The following is a 25455-nucleotide window of genomic DNA, read 5'->3' as shown; positions in this document are numbered from 1 at the left end:
TGTTTCAAAATGTAAAAACACACATGGTTAGTTTGGCACGAGGAAATGACTATGACCTCAACATGACTCATTGCGTTTGTCATTTGCAATTGAATAAAACATCATTTTATTCCTGTATAGCCATATTTGGAGGTGTTATGAACCCAGCTGTACCTTTACATTCCAACTCCATCCCCTTGGGCGCCAAGTTGTTTTATTATACCAAGGTTAGCCGCGCTGAGTGACAGATACACTTGATGTACCCCTGCGCTGACAACCGAGGGTGTCCCAGGCAGAGGCCAAGATCGGACAGGAAATGGTTGATTACACCTCGGAGAAAAACTGTCAAGATTTTTTTTCTCTTAAACGTTTCTGAGGGAAATTCTTGATTTGATTGCATACACGAAAACGGGTCACAGATGCGTCACTAGTTTTTCGTGGCTAATTAAAGATACTTCCCGGTGAGTGAAACAAAAGCCCGGATGTGACCTTCATGCGACCTTGCTATGCCTCCTGAAGCAGATTTTCTTTTGCCTTTTGGGTGGTTTAACATGAGGTGTTGGAGAAATTTGAGAAGAATCCTCATCCATGCATTGCCGATATCGCTTTATTGTGCTCAAGGAACGTATGTACATTCCTTGCTAGAAACGAGTGCAATCAGTGACAAATGTAAACCACTGGTCAATTTTGCCCGGTGCCCGATACATATTTCATGCGCTATGCATAGGTTAGTAGTCAAAATCGACCGTTGGTTGACAATTTGTCGTTGATAGAACTTGCTACATTGATTCATGACTCAGAGTTTGGAAGCGTGCCAAATCGCTTGGTGATGGAGGTGTGAAAGTGTGAAAGTTGTTAGCAGACCAGGGACGCGTGCGTCATTGGAAGCAGCGGGATCGCACCATCGCCCGGCCGACCGCCGCCCACCACGTGCTTTTGGCGGTTCCGATGCCGCTGGTCTGTTTGTGGTCGAACCCGAGGTGATAGCAGCACCCACTAAAAACAACCACAGAAAACACGAACACCGCACCAAAATATAAACAAAGACTTCCCTGCTCTCCGAAGACCTCGAGGGGCGGATCGGAAGCTGGTGCTTGTCGGATGGAAAAATGGAGCGTGTTTTCCCATCAAAGCTTATCATTTATACAGGTGATGCCTCCAATTGTCCAACTGGTCTTACTTTCACCCCTGCTTTGTTGACATAACTAGGAACCAAGTACCGGTACCCATATTTTCGCTATGCCCTGAAGGAGTTGTAAAACCTCCGATATTCGAGCTGTGATTGTACACAGCTTGTTATACAAGCATAAATTCTACTGCAAATGTTTTGCAAACTTCGACTCGAGTTGACGCTCTTCTTCGTCAAAAATAACCCATGAAGGGAAACTGCATGGCTAGGTGCGTATATGTAATGATCACGAAGAAAGACAGCGATTCGAAATGATTTGGAACCTGCGACCACCAGGACACTGTACTGACGTGATACACTTCCACCGAGTTTTCACAGTTTTGGAAAGGTGACTTTAAAAATGTAGTCCTTGGGAAAATATGGTTGAAAACCATTCCATTTGACACACTTTCTGTGAGAATTAAAAGTTGTCACGGCCTTTTTGTAGTGGTAAGATAAATTTGTCATTTTAGTCTTCAAACATTTGAAGAGAAAAATTTTGCTCACACTAAGCACCAACTTTGCCCCACAGTAATCGGGCCTAGCAGCGGTCTCCCAACTTTAAAGTGGGTCAAATGCCCGCTGGCTTTGATTGAATCTGAAAAACCAATTCACCTGGAGGTGACCACTTTGATCGGCCCGGACAACTGAGTAGTCGCAGGCCCAGCGGCAGCCAAGCGGCAAACGGTGGGGACGAGCCCCGGCGGACGCGGCAAGGCACACGGTGACTGTAAAGTCCGTACACTCGCCACCCACAGTAAACACCCCCGACAGCCTAATTCCTCGTAATTGGGCCGCCAGTAACAAAAAACTGTTTCAGATGAAAGACAATCCTTGCTCCCGTGTGATGCATACAGCGATGCCGCAATTGGACCATTTCTGCTTGTTAACCAGGGTTCAGGTCACTATAGGTCCACGTCGTACCTTTTACTTCTTCTGATCAGTTTGTACTGGCAGTCTGAGGAGAGAGTTTTGCGTATTGAGAAAGTACTTCGATTTGGGCTCAGGCCACCCAGGGGATCCGCTACAGGGGGGCGGGACCAGAAAGACAGAAAATGGAGGTGCGCTTGCCTGGACTTGATTGGGCCCTCTACTTGGAGAGAAGAGATACAGACTGTATGGCCTACTATTCACAGAATGATCGGTGAAAGTGTTCCCACGTGGTCTGCAATGTGAGATTTGAGTGACAAGGCTTGCCCTTTTGCGCTTAAAATTCTACGGTTGCGCAGTGTAAAGAAAAAAGGGCATTCACGTTTAGCATGGTTGCAATTGGACTATGTCGGAAAACAGTCCTGATTTGACAAGCCTCCACCATTATACACAACACTAATATCATGAGTGCTGTACGCGTTCAATTTTACCACGGACCATTATTTTACCAATTGGTCTGAACTGCAAACTTTTTCTTGTTCAGTTGGGGTCAAAAGAGGGCGCTTTTCGTCACGGACAAAGAGAGCCTGATCAACTCACAACAGCAAAGAAGACCATGGCGGAGAGGAAGTTGAGTATTGGAAAACGGCCCTATACTCGTGGATGGGGAGGGCTGGGGGACGGATTAGGACAAGCAGCTTCCGTCAAAGCTGAAGATAAAAATCGAGATAAAAGAAAGTTGCGATGAGGGCCATAGAACGAAGAGCCTGTAGCCATAACTCTGATATCAATCTTGTCGAATGATTTGCCGAAAATTCCGCCATCTATCCATCAGTAGCCTTTTCTTTCAAATTCACGGAAGTGAATAATTGTTTTGAAAATTGGAAAATTAATCGTTTGATAGCGCAGCGTGATATTGCTGATTTGCGTCGAGCAGGGTATGGTGGCCCTGGAGGAACATCGCCTATCGTCAATATTGACGTCAATATTATATTCACGGCCAAAATTCACGGCTCGCTCTCTGGTCGCGAATATTGACGTTAATCTTTGCGACTAAATTTACGACTCATTGTATCGCTGGTCGCAAATATTGCCGCGAAGTGTTTTTTCCTGCAAGCTAGGCGGAAATGAAGCATTGACGCGCTCGTGGAATGATCTACATTTTTGCGACCAGAAAGCGAGTCGTGAACTAAGTCGTGAATACTGGCGTCAACATTCGCGACCGAAGAGCGGGTCGTAAAATTGGTCACAAATATCGGCGTCAGTATTGACAATTGGTGATGTCCCTTCAGGGCCATTAGGGATATTCATCCTTTCTCGATTATTATTTTTGTTGTCTCGAACAGAGGGCGCCCTTGTTGATATCGCAGGCGACAATACCCCTGTTGACTCTTATTTTGCCTACAACTTGTATGGGCGGCCGAAGTTTGCATATAGGCCTATACGAAGAATGTTATTTTTACTATCGCAGTTTATTTGAAAAAGATACGTCACCTCAAGTAATAGGCAACATTAGCATTCCGCGGGTTGCGAACTGCACGAACAGTTTATATGGTTTCATTTCTCTTATTTTTTCGATTTGTTTTGTGTTTTTGTCAGCTGTTTTTCCCTTTTTCTTTTGGATGTTGACTTGCTTAATTAATTTTTTTTCTGTTCACTTTTTGGGGGTGGTTTGTTTTCTGTTTTCGTATTTTTGGCTTTGTATCTACATCTCACATTCTGTTTTTTTTAAGTTATTATTATTTTATATATTGTTGTCACGGAGTCTGGTCATAGACTTCTTTGGATAACAGTTTTTTTTTTAATTTTTTACTTCCAAGTCCCATGTGTGTCTTTTATTTTTTATATCTGAAGATTTAAGATACAAAATAGCTATATAAATAAACAAAGTCGATGAAAAATTGCATGAGATCTGGAGGATTCTTGGCGGTTATTTTAACATTACAATTAAAACCTTATACTTAAATTCGCACTGATCGCTCTGAAAATTGCCGACATATAAAGAACGAGAAATTTGAGCATTTGTAGTGTGTACTTTGGGTCCTTATATAACCTTGACGGTTGATATTCCTTGCATAGTTATGACCATTTATAGGAGCTATATTTCAGATTCTTTGGCTTAGTGAATTATGCATCCCGTCTCTCGCACACTGTGAGAAAAAAACACGATAGTGGATCGTCGCAGCGAGGCCAATCCTCACAACAATGCAACGGCAGTCCCTTTGGGAGAATTGATGGGCGGTGTTGTGCATAAATAATGTGCGCTGGAATATAAAAGCACTTTCCACTATACCGCGTCGCTCATGCATGTAAGAGCATAAAACATTTTCCCCGGAATTAAACAGTGTTATGTAACCGTGTGCTGTAAAAGCGTATTGTTACTATTGATGCCCGTCATGGTGGCGATTTGAGCCTGAAGTCCTTCAGGTGTTACGTGGACTGTTTCAAACGGTATTGGCGGGCTTATTTTGAAACACTGACAAGTATTTCACAGAGTAGAAAAGAATGGCGGATCGTGGTGGGGGCGAAACTGTCGATTCTGCTCTGTCGTACTCTGTACTGGAGAATGACGCGGATATTTACACCGGTCCGTCGGACGAGTACGGGCCGAGCAGGAGGGTCAAGTACTCTGGCCGTAGCAGTGACCGGGCGTCTGGCCGCCTCTCCCGGGGCCTCCGCGCCGCTGCCCCCCACGTGGTCCTCGTCACCGTCTACCTGGTCTTTCTCCTCTTCGGGGGCGGTTTCTTTTACCTCCTGGAGGGAAAGCTGGGCGTTGCTTTGGACGTGAGTGAGGAAGTAGAGTACTCGGAGTATGAGTGGATGAAAACGAAGATCGAGATGACGCTGGAGCACGAGAAGCTGACCGAGAAAGGGACCAATGCCACGGGGAACTGGTCGGCGCTGTGGGGTGCCTTCAATGAGTTCGTGGAGAAGCGCTTTGGGTTCGACCCGAAAGTTGGACATAAGGTTCAGAACGAGCTGTCGTTTGGCCGGAGTGTTCTGTTCTGTGCAACAACGATGGCCACTATCGGTGAGTAGGACTGGTCTTTATTTTGAAAAGGCAGTTAATCTATGGTTGGTGTGATACAGATAAGAAACATGCTCTATTGTGTAGGAGAAGAACTTTATATTTTAGTATAGTTTAGTATAAGTTAAGTGTTTCCTTTACCAAAGCGATGCACAGGACTTTAGTCAAGCGCTCTGTTTTAATTCGGGATTTACCGATTTATGGTGACAATTTATCTTGTCAAACACGACAGTCACTGATCTTCGGAGATAAAAGTTGGCCTGGGATTGGTAATAAACAAATGCTTCTAAGAGTAAAATCCTGTACGTGTATCCTCTATATATGCTACCGAGTATCGTAAATATGTCCTTTGTATTACACAGATGCACTGTTGCTGCACTCATCTTCCGTTGCACCATGAACCCAATTTTAATAACTGTCACAATCAACTGCCTTATAGTAGTAGAGAACTGACAGTTCTGGATCACACGCCCTTTTCTGCCGTTTTCAGCAAAAACCCCTGGGTAGTACATCGACTCAAAAAATCGGGGGAATCCCCTAAAAATCTGGAATTCCAGATTTCCCTGGGTACCTCATCGACCCAAAAAATCCGGCTCTAAAATACCGGGTGAATATATACATTCTGAGCCAAAATCTCTTTTACCCATCACACGCAGTACTCCCTCCGGTCGTGCTCGCTACGCTCGCTCACCTTTTGACCCCGGCTGGCTAAACAACTCGTGACTGGTACTGACTTACACAAACAAAAAAAGGGATTTCCCCTTGCGAACAAGTCGAGACTTGCCCGATCTGAACTTGTGACCTTGGCTCTGTTCAAAGCAAAACACGCTATGTTTACAACCGCCTTAAGTAAATGGTCTATATATAAAAACATGTCGAGTCAAGGCGTCAGAAAAAATGATAAAAATTTTATAAATCTATATATAAAAAGAGACATGAGCTATCAACAACATCGACCTATATTAACGAACTTTATTCGATTTAAGAAGGTGTTTTTGGAAGATTTTATTAAACGGTATAAGATCCCATTACCGTCACCTAGGCGCAAATATCATACACGATCAGAGCTAATAAAAGCTATCAGAGAGGATCAAAAACAATTTAGATATCTCCCGCGTCAGTCATATCGGCAGCTGTTGAAAACGGTACAAAAATATAATATTCCTTATGCAAACAAAGACAGATACGTCAAACAGGACTTTATTGATGCGATTAAAGCTTATACACAACCTAAAGAACTGGAGGAAGTAGACATTAAACGTATAAGGCGTTTTAAAGATAATTTTCGTAATTGGGAGTTGATTCCTCGCTTCTATGAAGACGATTTAATACATTTTTTTGATTTTTATAAGCAGTTGATAGAGAAAACAGCGTTAGTTGAACTCAAAGAAATCGGGAGTTACAAATTACAAACACATCTTAAAGTGCAGTTTAGATTGGAAAAAATTGACGGAACGATTGACTACGGCACCTTTCCCTTTCAGAGTGATCAAGACGTAGTAACGAGTAAACCAAGCGTTAAAAATGCACTCGCTAAGCAACGCGAAGAACAAATCGAACAGGTGGAGGCCCATACACAAAAAGGCTCGGGGTGGATCTTTGACAAAGTTGTCGCTTTTTACATCAACGTGGTTAAATATAATCCAGTGGGTTCTTCTTACATTCCGTTGCCTAAGGAACTGTTAGACAAAAAAGCAATCATAAACGTCCAAAATAAAGATCAAGAATGTATCCGATGGGCGTTGAGAGCAGCTTTGAAGCTGTATTCAGACGGAGTCAAAAGTCAGCTAGAAACAAATCCAAAATATAAAATAAATAAGGAGCGACCTTCGACTTACCGGTCAGAATCGGATGGTTTAAATTTTACAAACATAAGCTTTCCAACACCGATTTCACAAATTCCACGTATCGAATCGCAAAATAACTTGGCGATCAATGTGTTTGGTTATACCAAAAAAGACGGTATTTACATTCTGCACAAAAGCAAGCGGCCAGAAGAAGGAGCGAGTGAAGCGAGCGGACTACGAGCGCAGCGAGAACCGATCAATTTACTTTATTTTACCCGAGATGAAGATAATCACTACTGTTGGATTAAAAACTTTTCTCGGTTGACGGGTGACATCAATAAACACGACGGTCAAAAATACTGGTGTTTCAAGTGCATGACACATTTCCTAACTGAAGAAAAGTTAGCCAGCCACAAAGAAGATTGTCAAGGCTTAAACGTTCCTACATGTAAAGTCGAAATGCCAGTCAAAGGCGAGAATATACTCAAGTTCAAAAATTATAAAAATAAGCAAGACGCGCCTTTTGTCATTTACGCCGATTTTGAGTCTGTTTTAGAAAAATTACCGCTGACTGACACAAACACGGTGAAAACACAGATTCACAGGCCTTGCGGATACTCATACGCAGTCGTCAGATGCGATGGAGTTTGCACTAGCCGAAAAACATATAGAGGCCAAGACGCGGCTGTAGATTTTGTAGAATCACTTTCTCAGGAAACAGAGAAAATAAATGAAACGTTTAAAAACAAAGAGCCGTTGATTTGGGACGATCAATTACAAAAAATTTACGAAAAATGTAATAGATGCTGGATCTGCGAAAAGTTGATAGATCGAGCAAAAGCGGATGAATCTCACTGTCAATGTGATATTCCAAAACCACCTGAGACAAAAGCTGACAAAATTGCTTTCTGTCATAAAAATGAAGCTGGGTTCAAAGAGTGGAAATGTTTAGATTGTGAAAAGCCCATCAACAATTTTAGAAAAGTTCGCGATCATTGTCACGTGACGGGGAAGTACCGAGGCCCAGCGCACGCTAGTTGTAATCTCAAGTTAAGAATAGTGCCCGGCCAAACACCTATTCCGGTTATCTTACACAACTTGGAGAAATACGATGCGCACTTGATTATGCAGGGTGCTCACGAATTTTATGGGAAATCAATTAAGTTGATCGCTAAAAATACCGAGAACTACATTTCGTTTTCTTTTGGCCAACTCAGATTTTTAGACTCATTTCATTTCATGGCGGCTTCGCTAGATCGGTTGGTTAAAAATTGTTCACCAGATGATTTTAAATTACTTTGTGAAAGGTTTCCAGCGAGGACGAGTTTACTTTTGGAAAAGGGAATTTATCCTTATGAGTATATCGATTCCTTTGATCGATTTCAAGAAACAAAACTCCCACCAGTAGACGCTTTCTATAGTTCTCTGAAGCAGGGAGGGATAACCGAGCAAGAATACGCTCGTGCGGAAACAGTATGGGAAGCCTTTGGCTGTCAAAACCTAGGCGACTACCACGACTTATACGTGGAAACGGACGTGCTATTGTTAGCGGGTGTATTTGAGAACTTCCGGAAGGTATGCAAGAAGAACTACGGCCTTGACCCAGCCAACTATTATACTGCGCCAGGCCTGTCGTGGGATGCATTGTTAAAGCATTCGGGTATACAATTGGAACTATTGACAGACATCGACAAGCACTTGTTCTTTGAAAGGGCAAAAAGAGGCGGTATCTCGAGTGTGGGCGCAAAGCGATATGCGAAAGCTAATAGTCCAGAACTACCCGATTACGACCCCGATAAGCCAGAGTCACAGATCATGTACCTAGACGCAAATAATTTATATGGCTGGGCGATGAGCAAATATCTACCCGTAGGGGAATTTACCTGGGAAACAGACTTAGAAAAATTTAATTACTATTATATCCAAGAGTTACGGCTAACTGACGACTACGGTTACATGTTTGAGATCTCTTTAGATTACCCGGAACGTCACCATGACAAACATAATGACTTTCCACTTGCACCCGAAAACATGTCGGTGCCGAACGAATGGTTTTCGAGTTACCAACAGGATTTAATTGGTAATGGCGAGCAAGTGACCTCGGTAGACAAACTCGTGGCTACTTTGGACACCAAACGAAAATACGTGGTTCACTATCGTACATTACAAAAATATCTCAAACTAGGGTTGTGGATCAAAGAAGTTCACCGGGTACTGCGTTTTCGTCAAAAACCGTGGATGAAAAGCTACATCGATAAAAACACAAAATTGCGCAAGAAAGCAAAAAATGATTTTGAGAAAGACTTTTTCAAATTGATGAACAATTCGGTATTTGGCAAGACGATGGAAAATGTAAGACATCGAATTGACGGCCACCTCCTAAGGGACGAACAAGACGCCGCCAAATACAAAAAATTAACGTATAAACCGAATTACAAATCGACGGTGCCATTTGGGGACTGTTCTCTTTCGTTTGTGGAGATGTACCGAACCAAAACAAAATTAAATAAGCCAATCTATTGCGGTGTAAGTATTCTCGATATCTCAAAAACGTTAATGTACGATTTCTACTACAACGAACTAAAATCAACTTTTGGTGAAAAAGTAAATTTACTTTATACGGACACTGATTCTCTATTAGTTCAAATCGAGCAAAGCTCCGACGATTTAACTGGTTACCTAAACGAAAAGCGCCATTTGTTTGACTTTAGTAATTATCCACCGGGTCATCCGCTTTACAGCGTCAAAAATAAAAAAGTCATAGGCAAAATGAAAGACGAGTTTGGTGGTAAAACAATTTTAGAAGCCGTTTGTATTAGGCCAAAAATGTATTCAATCTTAACTACCGATCAAAAGCGAGCGCCAGCGAGCAACGAGCGAAGCGAGTACTTTTCTTTAAAGAAGGCGAAAGGGGTCTCCAAGGTAGTAACCGAGAAACGATTGACCCACGAGATGTATAAAAGATGCCTATTTGAAAGGGTTTCTCATTTCAATAAACAACAACTATTTAGATCGGATAAACATCGGGTGTTCACTATTTCACAAAATAAACTTAGTTTGTCGCCGTTGGACACAAAGCGTTACATATTGCCGAACGGAATCGATACGTTGGCTTACGGGCATAAGCGAGCGAGCTACTCCGGTAATTCGGTGTCCTCGGGTACTACCTGAAGTTCCTCTTTGACGAAACTCCTATTCGGGCCGTTTAAAAGGTAGTACAATGTTGGGCCCGTTTTGACGCGTTTTCCTTTCACTCGTTTAAACTGACTAGTTCGCTTTTCAATTTGGTAGACGTCCACGGACCATATCGGATCTGTTGCCCTTCTGACGGTGCCGCCCTCTTGCTCACCCGGGTAATAGAGGTACCTGACGACTGCGTCTGGAGGAAGTTCTCTTTGGGTAGTTCTTACAGGTGTACTCGGTTCTTGGTTCACTCGCTTTGATTTTATAGCTTCTGCAGGAACGGCATCTATTAACCGCGTTTTTTCCTCGTTTAACGATTTCACGACCTGAGGCAAACGTTCCACCCATTCCACGTTACGCACACCCACGTTTAACATTTCTTGAGCGTATTGGTGGCCAAATAACCTTTCGGCTAAAGTACGGTTAAACCTTTCTACAATTCCTTGAGATCTGTGTACCCCAGGTTCACCCACTTGAATTTGTACTTTATTTTTTGTCATTAACTTTTTAAACTCGCCTTTGAATTCAGATCCCGAGTCTACCATTATGACTTTGGGCCAGGTCAGAGGTGATCGCTTGAAAATTTTATTTATTGCCTCACTCACTTGTTCGGCGGTTTTACTGGTCAACGGTTCTGCCTCTTTATACCGCGAACCCACGTCTACCACGGTCAAAGCGTACTTAAACGTTTTCCTTTTAACTCGGTCCCAGGGTAAATACAAAACGTCCATTTGATGCGCGTAATTAGGTTCGACCGATTCTGATTGCAACATTGTAGGTCTGGGTACGTAATGTGGTGCGGGTAAGTATATTTGCCAAACGGCCTGCTTTTTTAGCCACTTCCTAATAACTGATTTGTCCGCACCGGTCTTTTCGTGTAGACGATCGACAGCACTTTCTCCTCGCCAGTAGCCTTGCGGGCTGTAAAACAATTTTGAAAATTCTCTCTCCATTTTAAAATAAGTTACACAAAGCGAGTGTTACCGTAGCGAGTACCGGTAAGCCAACAACCCGACTATCGCAGTTCCACCTATAATCCAAACAAACTCGCGAATTTTTTGATCTTCGGAAGGCTCGTAAAAATCGGACAACTTAGGCTCTGGCGGTAACGGGATAATACTCTTACCGGTCAATTCTGAATACTCCCGCAACGCTTCGTCCACATTTACAAATGTTTGCTGACTCGCGCGTTCTTGTAGCATTCGTTCGTTCAAAAAGTCTAGCAGGTGCGTGCGTTTTTGTTCCCACTCTTGTTTTGCTCGCTCCAGTTGCTCTAACGCGCGGTCGTGACGCTTTCGTTCTTCGTCGACGTTGTTATCTTTTGATAAACTGTCAAATAAAAAATTTGAGCCCGCGAAGGCCAAGGCGTTTACTATCGCTCCTCCAACCATCATTAAAGCACTAGCCATTTTTAAAATAAGGTTAAATTAAATATGGAGTACGAGCGAAGCGAAGCGAAGCGAGCAACGAAGCGACCAGAGGGAGCAACGAGCGAAGCGAGTGTTACCGAAATTAAAGATAAATTAATCGAGATTCAAACCGAACAGGTAGAAACTCAGCTAAAGATCGACGAAATCGCCCATATGTTAGAAGGTGAAAAATATGAAGATCTGTTTTTTGCAGCGGGTTTAACGTTAGTCGTGTTTTCTTTTCTTTTTAAAATTATAAAATAAGAATTGTATTATATAAAAGTAAGATGTATACCAAAAAGCTTAACCCGAGTCGCAGACTTAAAGTTCCTCGCGCGATCAAAGGTGAGCGGCGTGAAGTCACCATTACGCACAACCCGAGTACCGTAGACGCGGGTCACACGTTAAACGTAAAATTCCCCTCTTTAGGTATGGACGAAGTCATGGTACCCGGTACTGCAAAGTTGGCTTTTAAACTCAATCTCGACGGTGCCTCGGACGACAACAGGACGGTCTATAACAACGTGGCGAGAAACCTGGTGTCAGAAATAAATGTGAGTCTCCAGGGAAACAAAATCGTAAGTTACTATGACGCGGACGTATTTCACAATTTCAAGGACAATTGGTTACCCCCGTCGCAGGCTAAAAATATGGCGTATTTTGGTTTGGAAAGAGAAAACGTAGCTAAGATACGTCTAGGGGCTGACGATGCTAATGCCGCCGCAAACGATGGTAAGGACAAAGCAATTGCTGACGCTTTTAAAAACAGGTACGCGATTCCACTAGACACGCCTATGTTGACGGACCATACCCCATTCTATCCTTCGTGGTTTAAAGAGCCTCTAACGTATCAACTAACTTTTAACAGGCACGACAAAGTGGTTAATTCGTCAGATACCGCGGCTGAATATCAAATTTCAGATCTGACCCTGGAATACGAGGTAGTCACCAACCGAGACTTAGCCCAAACCTTGAGAAATAAGAAGACGATGTATTATCTATTCGACCGTATTCACTCGTGGAAGAAGCAAGCGGTAAACAAGAGTGATACGCTATGGAATATAAGCATAGACCAGAGTATTAAAAGTCTAAAAGGAATTTTGATCCTGTTTAAAGACCCGACGACCCAGAACCCACAAAAATTTTATAATCCGCACATCACTAAAACGGTCGTCACGGTCGAAGGAAAACCAAATCAATTGTACTCACAGGGTCTGTTTGAATATCAACACTGGAACGAAGTTACAAAATATTTCGGAGACTCGGATAAAGAATTGGCTAGAGGAGTCGTCTCGGACTTATCCTTGTTGGGAGTAGACCTAGCAGACTACCTAAAAGATAAATACGGGCTTTGGCTCGACTTCCGAAGTTCTGACGACAATTCCGCCCATGGATCGGGCAGACCTCTCGGTGGAGGCGGGGACATATCTATACAGATGGAACGAACGGCCGAAACCGCAGGACCGCTGACGATGTACGTATTCCTGGTGATGGATTCTCAACTAACGGTGGAGGACGGAAATTTTAAAAGTCTGGTTTATTAAAAATGAACGAGCGAGTGGAACGAGCGAACTACGAGCGAAGCGAGAACGAGCGAGCGAGTTATGAGCGAAGCGAGAACGAAATGTTTAAGAATCCCCACTGCGCCTTGATCGTGGGCAAAACTGGCAGCGGGAAGACTAACTGGATCTTAAATCTTTTAGAGACAGAATACCGATTCACCTTTGAAGCTATCGTCATTATATGTCCAACGCTTTTTAAGAATAAAACGTATTTAGAACGACTGTGGGTGTACACCGATGAAAACGTTTACCTATGTGACCTGGATCGAGAAAGACTAGAATTAAATGAGGCAATAGAACTTTATCAGAGAGTATTTGACGGGATAAATACATTGTTTATTATCGACGATTGTGCAGCTGATCAATTCATCAAGTATCGTAAGAAGTCTAAGAGTGGTTCAGTTTGCGCGTTGTCGAAAATGGCTTTTAGCGGTCGACATTACCTTCACAGCTGCTGGCTTTTGACGCAAAAGTACAATTCAGTTTTAAAAGATTTTCGCGAGAATACTGCCTGGACCGCAATATTCCACTGTAAAGATCGTAATTCGTTTGATCAATGTTTGGATGAAAACGACGTTGTACCAGACGAAAAGAGAGGGGAAATTAAAAGGCATCTACGCACCGTGAGATTTAGTAAGTTGGTGTTAAATACCGAAGCGCCCGCAAGTTACAATATTTTTTAGCTAGTTACTCAGCTATGTTATAATACGTTTTAGCTAGTTATTTATTTGTTTTACTTTGTTGATAATTACTTACCCTTTGCTTGAGCATAGCTAATTCAGCTGTGCTATAATAAAATTTAATTTAGTTATAGTAAATAGATAACAATGCTACAATACGTCCAGCTAGTTATTCAGCTAGTTATTGCAGCTAACTTGACTTATTATACAGTTGAATACATACGACTAAAGCATACCTACAACAAATTTAAAGAGTACTTATTATTAAAATGGACGACATAAAAAGCATATTCACTGAACCAAAAAGCGAAGCAATCAGCTCAAACGTAAAAGACCGCCTTTGCGCGATAGCTGCCTCGGGCGAAAGTAAGAAGTATCTCGGGAAAGAATACACGATAAAAGAAATCGAAGCTCTACCACCAAAAGAACAAGAAAAACTGTTTAACCTCTACGAAGTTAAGTTTGGCAAAGAAATTGTCAAAACTCTCGGTCACTCGATTTTGAACCTCTACTCTCGCCTACTAGGAATAGCTACCCCGATCGATCTACTCGGATTCAACGTCAACTTAAAATCAGAGGAAGCGCTGACTAAGGATCTCAACGACGACCCGATCATCAGTCAAACGATGGGTAGACTACTTACAGAGGTCTGTTACAAGTATGGAGTTTATCTTTCTCCACTTACAACAATGCTGATTACAACAAAACACCTGGAGTTTAACAAAAGTTCTGTTATTATAAAAGAGGATGTCAACAAACGAAGTGAACCCAACAGAAGCGAGCAACAACGAAGCGAACTCGAGCAACCAAATTCAGAAAGCAGTTAAGTCAGTTACTAAGCGAGCAGAGCGAGCTAAAAATCCGAAGCGCGTAGAACAAGGTAAGAAGTTGGCGGAACATAACAAGAAGATGAAGCAACAACTCGTTAAGATGAAATTAGCGGGCGAACCGAGTGAAGAATCTAGCTTTACCCAAACGGCCTTTGAAAACAGAAGCTTGATACTCGGTGGATTGGGTATCGCTGGTGTTGTGGTTCTCTACTTAATTTGGAAAAATAAGTCGACCAGTTCACGACAAGTTAGCGTTCAACCAAAGCAAAGCTCGAATATTCCCAAACAAGAACCGGATTTAGATATGGAATAAATACTCCCTTTGGTCGTAGCTCGCTTTGCTCGCTTTATTTAAAAGTTCTTTATATATAAATATGAGTAACGCTAAATCAATCGACGTAAACGGAATCGTCAATACGGTTTACCACGGCGCAGTTGTTTCAGGAATCTCACTCGGATACGCCATGCTGTCGAGTAAGCTATTTAAAATTAAACCACCGGACTTCAATAAGTTGTCTGCCGAAGATGCATTAAAATTAACCGCTTTGTCCAGCGGCGCATTGGCTACCCAAGGTTGGTTGGTGGGGCAGGGTATCTTACCCTCAACGTTTCCTATGGGCAGTCCGAGTTAAGTTTTCTTATTTTAAATGGAAGAAGGGAGACTTGAAACGGACGACATGGGCCAAGAACGTGAACAAGAAGAACTTGAGCAAGACTACCAAGATGAACGAGAATGGGACGGTACCTTTGATGATGGTATATTAAAAAACGCCCCAAACCCTCCTGTAGTTGGACCAGAGTCTAGTCTCAAAGAATTAAGACAGAAGGTAGATGAAGATAAGCTTAGCGATAAAACTAAAAAGGAGGTGTATAGTTTTTATAACGAGATTAAAAAAACTACTGGACTTGAATCGACCATAGACTTAGAAAAGACAAATATATTTAGCCTCGATTCAGAAGAAAGACTCTATGCAACCTATAACGGCAAAGAAATCCGTCTGACTAAATTAACAGCAGATAAAAGTGGGCGAAAGTTTCTCGCGTTGTCTAGCTTAGAACAAGAAGGAGTTGGTAGAAATTTTATTAGACACACTTTAGGGTTAAAAGGCTACAAAGACCCTGGATTTCAATTAATTGAAGAGGCAAAAGCTGTTTCAGAAAATATGGAAAAGATCACGAGTGAAGACGGATCTGTAGACAAATTAGATGAGGCACTCGATCAACTTCAAGAAATAGCACGACAGTCTCATAACTTAGACCCAGAAGATACAAATTCAGAATTTACTCTCAGAGAGATTAGAGGACTCGACCAAAGCTTACAAACAATAAGAGGGCAATTAAAACTTGTAGAAGCTAAGATCGCGAGTGTAAAAGAAAATATTCAGACAACTGAAGATGCATTAAAAGAACCAGATATCACTCAAGAACAAAAAGAATCAGAGCTTAAATTTCTTAGAGAATGTAAAGATGAGTTAGAAGCATTGAATACCCAACAAAAAAATTTAACCTCGGGATTTAGAAACCAACTTAAAATGTTAAAAGAAACGATCCAAACGGCTCTAGGTAAAGATTTGACTTTACGCGAACGAATTAATATTTTATTTAGAGAGCAAGGCGTCACGGTCGTGAGCATTTTAACGGCTATTGGTTTAGCTGTGAGCACCATCGTTAGTAGTATCGTGGCTAGCGTCAGAGCTGTTGGAACTCCTAGCGTAACGCCTGAACCCGCACCTAAACCAACGCCTGCTCCTCCTTCCAAGGGCGGGGTCACCGATTGGATCAAACGTCAATTACAAAATTTAGCCAACGTATTAAAGAAACTCGGGTTGAGCGCATTAGGAGCTTTGCCCGGGATCATCGGTAGCATTTTGAGTTGGATTTTTAACGTAGCGAGTAAAGCGGTTGGATGGGTGGCAGAACATTTATGGACCTTGTTTGTAGGCTTGGGTGTTTTGCTTTTAACGTATGTGCAAAAAGGGTAAAAATAGATTTTAAAATAAGATAAAAATTCACCCCAAATTTGAGGTGAATTTTTTTATGCCTTACATCAAACCGTTTAAGTTAAAATTTTATACAGCGTAAAACCGATGACACCCACGGCAACGGCTCCGATGGTTAAGGACAGTTTTTCTTCGTTGTGTGCGTCGAGCGGCTTGGTCGCTGCGGCCTGGGTCGGGGTCGGGGTTGAGGTTGGGGTTGGGGATGTTGTGGTGGTAGTCTGCGGGTTAAAATTGTCTTCAGCCACCGGGTTTAAGTTTAGACCTTGTACGTATCCAGTCTGCATGTCTGCTGTCGCGATTTTTAATTTGTTGTTATATCCCTCAAACGCACCGATGCGTAAGTCCATGTCCGAGGGCACCAGGTATAACCCCGGAGCTATTACATAATCTAACGGCGTTTTAGCATTCTGTAACGAATCTTGAAATTGGTTGATCGATTCTCCGAGGTCAGGAGCTGCGTTAAATAATGCTTGTATATTTTCTTTAAATTGTTGTTGCGCGTCTAATCCAGTGCTGCCGGCTAAAACGCTGGTCTTGGTCTTTGCCTGTGCCCCGAGTAACGCGTAGACGTAAGCTCGAATAGATTCATTCACTTTTCTAATTCCCACGTCCGTCAACTGGGTCCTTTTGCGAGGTATAAAACCCCACCATCCTGTAGTAGCGACTTTTGGGTCTTGTTCGATATAACCTACTACATATTGTACCGTTTTGCCAGAGTTAACTGGCGCATAATGCCAACTCATTACCTTGTGATCTTCTGGCTCGAGGCTAACCTTATAACCCAGCGCATCTTCTAGAGTTGTACCCACGGTTTCCGCTATCTCTTCTACAACTTTATATTGGCCATACTTTTTACCCATAGGATAAAGCGCGTCTAGATCAAAGTTACCACCTGGAACGGGCAACCACCTACCAGTACCAGCTCGGTCAAAATAATAAGCAGTGCCAAGGCCATTTGTATGGGGGTCAACGGTTTGCCTAAAGTTATGGTTTGGGTCAACTCCAAAGTCTTTGCAAACCTTTAAAAACTTCCCATGATCGTAATAATTATTAACCAGATCAAAGATTTTCTCGGTTGGTAAACAAAAATCACACGATTTAAAGATTCTTCTTACCGTGTAATATATGTGAAAGTTGTACAAGGCGGATATATATGGATCCGTGACAACGATTTTCCCAAAGTCGACTCCACAAGCCGCCGTCGCGCAATAGATTGCAAAATTTAATTGGTTTTGATAAAACGACATCTGGTCTTCTTTCCAGCGTTCAATCAGCTCTTTAGTTTCATATGTAATTTTAGGTAATTTATAAGGTGTTGTCATGTCAAGGAGGTCTACCATAAAAGAATTGTCTTTGTTGACTACAACGTTTAACTGACTAAAGTTGGTTCCCATTTATTTTAAAAGAATTTTAAAAATAATCTTTACCAGTCTTTTACGGGCGCTGTTGGAAGGGTCAAGTTTTGGTACGCGGGTGGATCGCTACGCTCATACCCAACCGACTTTGTAAAACTTATTCGCCAAGTTTTTTCATAAGATCTTTTTTTAAAACCGCCGCTAGCGCTTCTGCTCTTTCGTTGACTCGACGTTCAAATTCTTGCTCGCTGTGAGCTTTGCTCGATTCCAATTTTGTAGATGTACGCGATCTAATCTTTTCTTTCATCTCGTTAAATTTTTTCAGCTCAGATAAAATAAGGGCAAATTCTTCCTGGGATATGTCGCCGTCTTCAATCGCGTGAGATACGTATTCTTCGATTGTATTTAATTTAGCGTCTGCCAACATTCGAATTTGATCGTGTTTTTTAGTTTTGTGGGTGAGTCTACGAGATGCGTACTTTAGAACCGCATAAGCGCCAAACGCACCGATAGCGACGCCTTCCATCACGAGCCCGACGGGACCAGTGATCACTCCCAAAATAGCGGGAATGCCTACGGCTGCCGATGTGGCACCTAGTGCTTCCACGCCATATTCTACGTACCCGAGCGCGGTTAAGAGTCGTTTGATCTTTTTGTAACTAGCTTCGCGCGCGTCGCGTTCTCTTTGGATTTGAGATTTAATTTCTTCGATCTTTTTGAGTCTGTAAATCTTTGTCTCCGCTTGTTCGGTTGAAGCTCGCTCGTTCTCGCTCGCTTCCACCGAGTTTAAATCAGGATATATGTTAGTCGTCATCTTATAATTAAGAGTTTTTAAACGATATTCACCTCGAGCAAAATTCCATCTCCTTCACCGCTTACCAACCTACCTTTGTCGTTTTTTAAAGAAAAGGTGAGTTCGTCTATGTTCCGATCTACGAGTCTTTTACAGGTTGGGTTTACCTCTAAATTGCACAGAGCTGTGTCTCTGGTGCTGAGTACAGTTGAAGACTTCCCGTCATAAAAGTTATAATTTGGATCGAGCTGCTCGCAGTGTATAAACAGATATTTGATACTATCGATGTCATATTTACCTTTGTATATAAAAAAGTTTTGTAATTCAACAGAAGGCAGGCCGAGCAATTGACCCACGTGCGTGTTTAGTTTTAGTTTTAAATAAGGGTCAAAAATGACTAAAGTCACCGATTTTGACTTTTCATATACTTTAAAACTCACGCCTGGAATGGCGTTTAAAATAAAATCAAACCAGTCGATTCCGTAATACCCGGGTTCTAAGGTGATGCTGCCAGTCAATCCAGAGATACTTATAGACTCAAACGCTTGCTTTGTGTAAAGTTGGTTAAATATGGGTTTTGCTTGGCCTTTTAAAATAGATTGTACAGTAGAAGACGTAGTATCCCAAATGAACAATTGTTTCTCTTCAGTTGTCGGTGGTGGCCTGCCCTTTAGATGGTTTGCATAGTCTAATCTATCAAAAATTTGATTGAGGGCGTGTATAATGCCCGCTAGTGTCGTTTGAAAAGACAAAGAAATGATCAAACTTACATCTATTTCAGTAATCATTCTTGGGTAAAAAAAGTCATCTAGCATTTGTATTACAAAAAGCTCGTCTTCATAAGAACCGCTGTCAAGAAGGTTTAACTTTTTTCCCATTTCTTGTCGTAAAGTATCATTAGATAATAGATTAAAATATAAAGGCTTATAATGTGCACCAAAATAAAAAGAAGAAAAATCAGTAAATTTGTCTTTTATTACACTTATTATAGATAACATGTGTGCTTTATATACTTTTATTCGTATAACATTATATTCCCAATTTAAAGTGTATTTTTGTATGTTTCTTAAAAAATTTTGAGTCGCAAAATAAAATCCAAAAAAAACATCTATTAATTGTAAACTTGGTTTTTCAATTTCATATTTTTCACCTATATATAGATCACTATATTTTTGCACCAAGGCTTGATTGATTGATCCATCATCACCGGGTTCGTTAGATAATTCTTTTACCCCCCACTCAATCTCTGTCTCTCTCATAATGTTAAAAAACTTTTTTTCTAGCTGAATGTTTTTGGCGCAGATACGTTTGCTCCCTTTTTCGTTTTTAATCTCGTTTTTTAGTTTAAATGTCTGTGGATTATTAGTCAAGTGAAATGTATGCGTCTCAATATCTTTCTCCATTTTATTAATAGATATCTAATTCAATCAAAATTTTACCGACGTTGTTTAAGAGTTCATCTCGCTCGTTTCTCAAAGAAAAGGTGAGTTCGTCTATGTTCCGAGATAATAGCTTTTTAGGTGTTTTATTCGTTGATTCATAAGGGATAACGCCGAGCAGGTTAGAAGACTTTCCGTTATAAAAATTTACAGAGTGCTCCAATTGCTGGCAGTGAATAAACATAGGAGTTGAGTTATACTCACCTATATAAATAACGTTGGGCGAAAGTTTGTTTTCGGGTAAGTTTAGCAAGTTAGCCACCTCTCTATTGAGCCGCAATTTGAGATTGGGATCCGTAATGGTTAAGGTCACCCTTTTTGATTCCGAGTGCACCTTAAAACTTACTCCAGGGATGGCGTTTAAAATAAAATCAAACCAATCGATTCCGTAGTACCCGGTAGACACCACGATGCTTCCTCTTTGCGACTCGGGCAACGGTTGAGCCAAACTTGGAGCTAGCAAAGCATATATAGGTTCTTTCATTCCCGTCAAAATAAGTTTTAGAGCCGTCTCTTTTCTTCTTTTTTCGTTTCTGTCCAAATTTGTATCCCATTGAATGTCGGTGTCTTGCGCCACGTATAAATATTCAGCTTCAAACTGAATGTTTTTGACTCGGACTACTTTATCGCCTTTAATGTTGTTAATCTCGTTTTTTAATTCAAACGTTTGAGGATTTTCAGTCAAGTAAAACGTATGTGTTTCCATTTTTAAATTAAACTATTTTTAAACTTCTCCATAGCGTTTTCCCAGTGCCTATCCGAGACACCAAAAAGTTCTTTAACTTTAGATTCGGTTCCCCCAGTGACGTCTTGATAACAGACTGCAATTAAAGCCTTCAACGGTTTACCTCGAGAGATATTACCATTTAAAACTTGGTTCAATCGATATTCTATTTCACCCGCTTCACCGTTTTGAAAACAGATATTATACTTCTGCAACGTTTTTCTCGATTTTGGCGGCTTAGGTTTTTTCCAAACGTGATGCTTGTAATACCGATCTCCCACTTCTGCAGCGTCAAACGAAGAAACCCACCCAAAAATTTGACCACAATGTTTACACGTGTATCTTTCACCCGTTTCAAGTATTTGGTGATCGCAAGGTGGCCTCGGTTGTACATTTCTCGTTGCCCCAATTATGTGTACTTCCTTTAGATTCAGCAAGTGGCAAAGTTCCGCATCAGTCATTTTATATAAAGAGATTATTTATTTAAAGCAAAAAAAAAAAAATTTAACCCCGGGATAACCGAGGTTAAATTGACTTTCACTAACTTTTATTTAACTCCCTTCGGTCGTACTCGCTCGCTCTGCTCGCTTTTAATCAAACGCGTCCAAAAGGTAAGGTTTCTCTTCAACCGTTAGCATAGCTGATATAACTCTATACCTAACACTCGCTCCACAAGAAAGTGAACCGTGGGCGCCGTAGTAAATATCTTTAGGAGAGATCAAAGAGATCGCTTGGCATTTCTTATTAGCAAAAAGAGAGCGATCAATTTCTTTAAACGATTTATCCACCAAAGAGGCGTCATAGGCTGTCTTAACGTACATCCTACTTTTATCGGTATAAGCCGGCTTAACTAAGTAATTAATTTGATCGGGTATGTCATCTAGTTTTTGAGACACCTTAAAAGAGTTACGCGTAATCACGGGGAGGTCTTCCAGGGCCTCATCTGTTAATTTTTCAAAATGTCTGTAAACTGAATCATTTATACGTAATAGCAGCGATTCAGTATTGGGAGACAGTTGATAACAAATTTGTTTTTGGTCAGTAGGTTCCTTAGTACCATATTTGTAAACCGGGTTTATACCGTAACAAGGGTCTTCGAGCCTAATCAACAATCGTTTATGTTGGCCCTCGTGAGAATAGAGAATCTTAGAAGAATTCTTTGCGGGTCTTAAAATGACTAAGTTTTCAGGGTCAAAGGGACCGTAGGTAATTTTTGGGTTTTTGTTGCCGGCATTTAGACGTTTGTGGTCATTTGAGACGATATACATTTGAGTTGACATGTTCTATTTATAATTAGGTTTTTTAAATTTTTTATCATTTTTATTCAGGCGGGATTTCGACGTCAGCGTCATATTTAATAATTAATCCAATTTTGTATAAGCCAGTCACGAGTTCAGATCGGGCAAGTCGAGACTTGTTCGCAAGGGGAAATCCCTTTTTGTTTGTGTAAGTCAGTACCAGTCACGAGTTGTTTAGCCAGCCGGGGTCAAAAGGTGAGCGAGCGTAGCGAGTACGACCGGAGGGAATACTGCGTGTGATGGGTAAAAGAGATTTTGGCTCAAAATGTATAATATTCGCCTGGTATTTTAGAGCCGGATTTTTTGGGTCGATGAGGTACCGGGGGAAATCTGGAATTCCAGATTTTTAGGGGATTCCCCCGATTTTTTGAGTCGATGTACTACCCAGGGGTTTTTGCTGAAAACGGCAGAAAAGGGCGTGTGATCCAGAACTGTCAGTTCTCTACTACTCTTATCTCAAAAGAGCGCCCTCATTACTTAAACTGAAGTGACAAGTGACTTGTCCAGGACGGGGACAGGTTGGATATATTGGAGGGAAAACCGTGGCCCGTAGTTCAAATCTCCTGAGTTAGACGTAATCGTGTCCTCGTTTGTCTACTTGTAACCGACAAGTTAACCATAAGTCACTTATGTGCCTCCCCTAGGTAATGGCGACTCTGTACCGAATAACACGGGCGGGAAGGTCCTCGTGGTTTGCTTGTCGCTCGTAGGCATCCCACTGACCCTGCTGGTCTACGCCGACATCGGTAAACTGCTAGCCCGAGGCTTGGCCTCCTTGGTCGATAAGTGGCGCAACCGGGGAGGAGGAGCCCCCAAGAGACACACCGACAGTGACCCAGCCGAGCCCCAAGCTCCAGCCATTCTGGTCCTAATCATCCTGGTTCTCTACTTTCTCCTGGCGGCCATGGTGATAGCCCTGATCGAGGGCTGGTACTATCCGGACGCCCTCTACTTTACCTTCATCACCTTCACGACCATTGGCTTCGGGGATATTGTTCCCGTCAGCCACTACGATCACGTGCCGTCATTCGTCATCCTCCTGCTTTTTTTCCTGTTCGGTTTTTCTCTGGTCGCCATGAGTATCGTCCTGTTGCTACCCAAAGTCATGGCGCTGATCCATCAGGTGGCCGAGAAAGCCGGATTTTGAAACTAAAAGCAAATGAAAAGAATCGGCGAAGGTGCAGAGCCCCCCCCCCAAAAAAAATTTGGTTGTTAAGCCACACTGTGGCATTTTAATTATTACAGTTATACCTGTTTGAGGTGTTAAGGACAGTTTGAAGTACACGTAGTTACTAATTAGTGTAGGCAAAGTTTGACATAGCCACCTGGTTAGTCTGAAATTGTCAAACTTGAGTAAGTAAACATTTCAGCGTTTTGTAGTTCTTGTAATTTATTTTGTTTGTATAGTTTTATGGCGTCAGTACCTCCAAATGCAATATCCGTGTTTTGTCAATAGCGCCACTTACTGACCTGTCACGTATCTGTCACAGATTGACAGCTATGAATTTAATCCCAATTTACTCGTAGTAGGTAATATGGATCTAACTTTTCACCTTTTGAATTCTTCCAAATCTCGAAGTTTTTTTCACCAGTGTAATCATTTCCCCACATTTTAACAAATGTTGCATTTTAATCTGTTGCTGCTTTTGTTTTTTGATCGTGATCATAGTCTTGTAATTAAGGCAATGCTGCAATGAAAAAGCTATGAGTAGACGGCGTGAAATGTGTGTAATGAAACTGTCATCAGGGACAGGCACCAAACAGTGCCTTTGTTGATTTGAAAATGAGTGATTTGGAAGTTAAGGCAAAATTAAATAGTATCCATTCGTCAGCAATATGCACGAGTTTCAATATATCATGAACGGATCTGTTCTCTAGAAAACTTCTCTAGAAAATGAAAACAGTTTTTTTTTTTTACAACACGACGCCTCACTCCTTATTGCTGCTATTTGAGATTTCGAAAGTTTTCCCCAAATCTTTAACATTGGGGTCACCTTTCGAGCTTTGTTTGAAAATTGATAACATAAAGTCACACAGAGGTGTGTTTCGTCTATTTAGACAGACATTTTTTCTTAGATATGTACCAAATAAATCAGAAAAATTTCAAATCTAAATAAAGGACGTGGTTTTGGAAGTCGAGCCTATTGTTTGATTTCAGGGAATATTGTTTCCCCACATAAGCTTGATCGCTTCCTCACGATTTACGTATAGAGGGGCTTACCTATATAGACGTGGAAATTTTCTTGGCAACCTTCTGCAAGAAATCGCCAGTGATTATCCAAACCAAAACTGACCTGACAGCGTTTTTCAGGCTTTCAAAGCTCCCGTTTTCAACTCAAATGTGCGGCGATAAGGATAATCATTTTTCAAGACGCTGTTCGAAAAAAAGTACTTAAGTAACCTGTAAATGTTCATAGGCAAAGTCAAGTGACGGGTCTTGAAGTGTCGAGGCACATGCCAAAACATTACACTGTATTTACAAAAATTTCACAGAAATGATTAGTGAAGCAGTGAAGCTCCATGTACCACCCAACATGGAGTCATGGCGCCCTCAGCAGGCCAAGTTTGAACTTGTCTCAGCGGACGCAGTCTCTCTCGCAGTCGCCGAGATTTGTACATTTGACTCGATGTCCTCATTCGGAGAGTTGGCAGGTGGCCGCGCGCCCTTGAGGCATCCTCACCAACAACGGACGTCCATCATTGTAACTTTTGAGTCTGTTTCAATTAATTTCTGACCGATACGTGCATTTCTCAGCATTCACCCCCTTTAAATTTATTCATTTGTTTATTTCGGGAAATGTAAACAACACGGGCAAGCTAAAACATAAAAAACTAATTATCAAGCCAAGGATAGCCCAAAAACTTGTTTCGTCGATGAGCGATTTAGCACATATTTCCCCTCTTGCCTGATGACTGAATCAAGAGAAACAAATCAAGAATTTTTGGATTTGGCGGGAAGGGCAAAATGAAGATGGACCAATAGTACCCAGTAAGTCGGAGCTAATTCTAAGGATTGGATTGTTTACGACCAAAAACCGATTGAATCTACGACTTACTTGGGGAAATACAGCATCAGGGTCGCCACTGTAATTTAGATCGTTTCATTAATTAAGCAACAAGAAACGTGTCAGAAAGTTACATCCAATTTATTCTGGTCAGAATACACTGTTCGGTGTTTAAAATTGATGTTTTCAAACCCCCTTTTAAATCTGCAAGTGAACTTTAAAAACCGGTCAGGTCATCAAAAGTTCATTGTGATAAGGGTGGCGGCTTCACTGTTTTGTCAAAAAATCTCGCTTTTGCAGTCCAAGGCTACCGTTGACGTACCCTCCACTAAAATACGGTTCACT

At 41.6% G+C, this 25455-nt stretch overlaps 1 protein-coding gene across 1 annotated transcript; it reads left to right on the top strand.

Annotated features, from left to right (window-relative positions):
• The first annotated feature begins 4270 nt into the window (after nucleotides 1-4270).
• Nucleotides 4271-24239, top strand: LOC110979857 (potassium channel subfamily K member 17-like). The gene is made up of 2 exons (XM_022235978.2): nucleotides 4271-5048; nucleotides 22750-24239. The coding sequence occupies exons 1-2, from the start codon at nucleotides 4523-4525 to the stop codon at nucleotides 23250-23252; spliced, it is 1029 nt and encodes a 342-aa protein (XP_022091670.2). The 5' UTR covers nucleotides 4271-4522; the 3' UTR covers nucleotides 23253-24239.
• The last annotated feature ends 1216 nt before the right edge of the window (nucleotides 24240-25455 follow it).

This window comes from Acanthaster planci, linkage group LG13 (assembly GCF_054643075.1).
Source record: "Acanthaster planci isolate LZ-2023a linkage group LG13, COTS_SCS, whole genome shotgun sequence".
NCBI lineage: Eukaryota > Metazoa > Echinodermata > Asteroidea > Valvatida > Acanthasteridae > Acanthaster > Acanthaster planci.
Note: the sequence above shows the minus strand (reverse complement) of the source record. Positions and strands in the feature narration are given on the sequence as shown.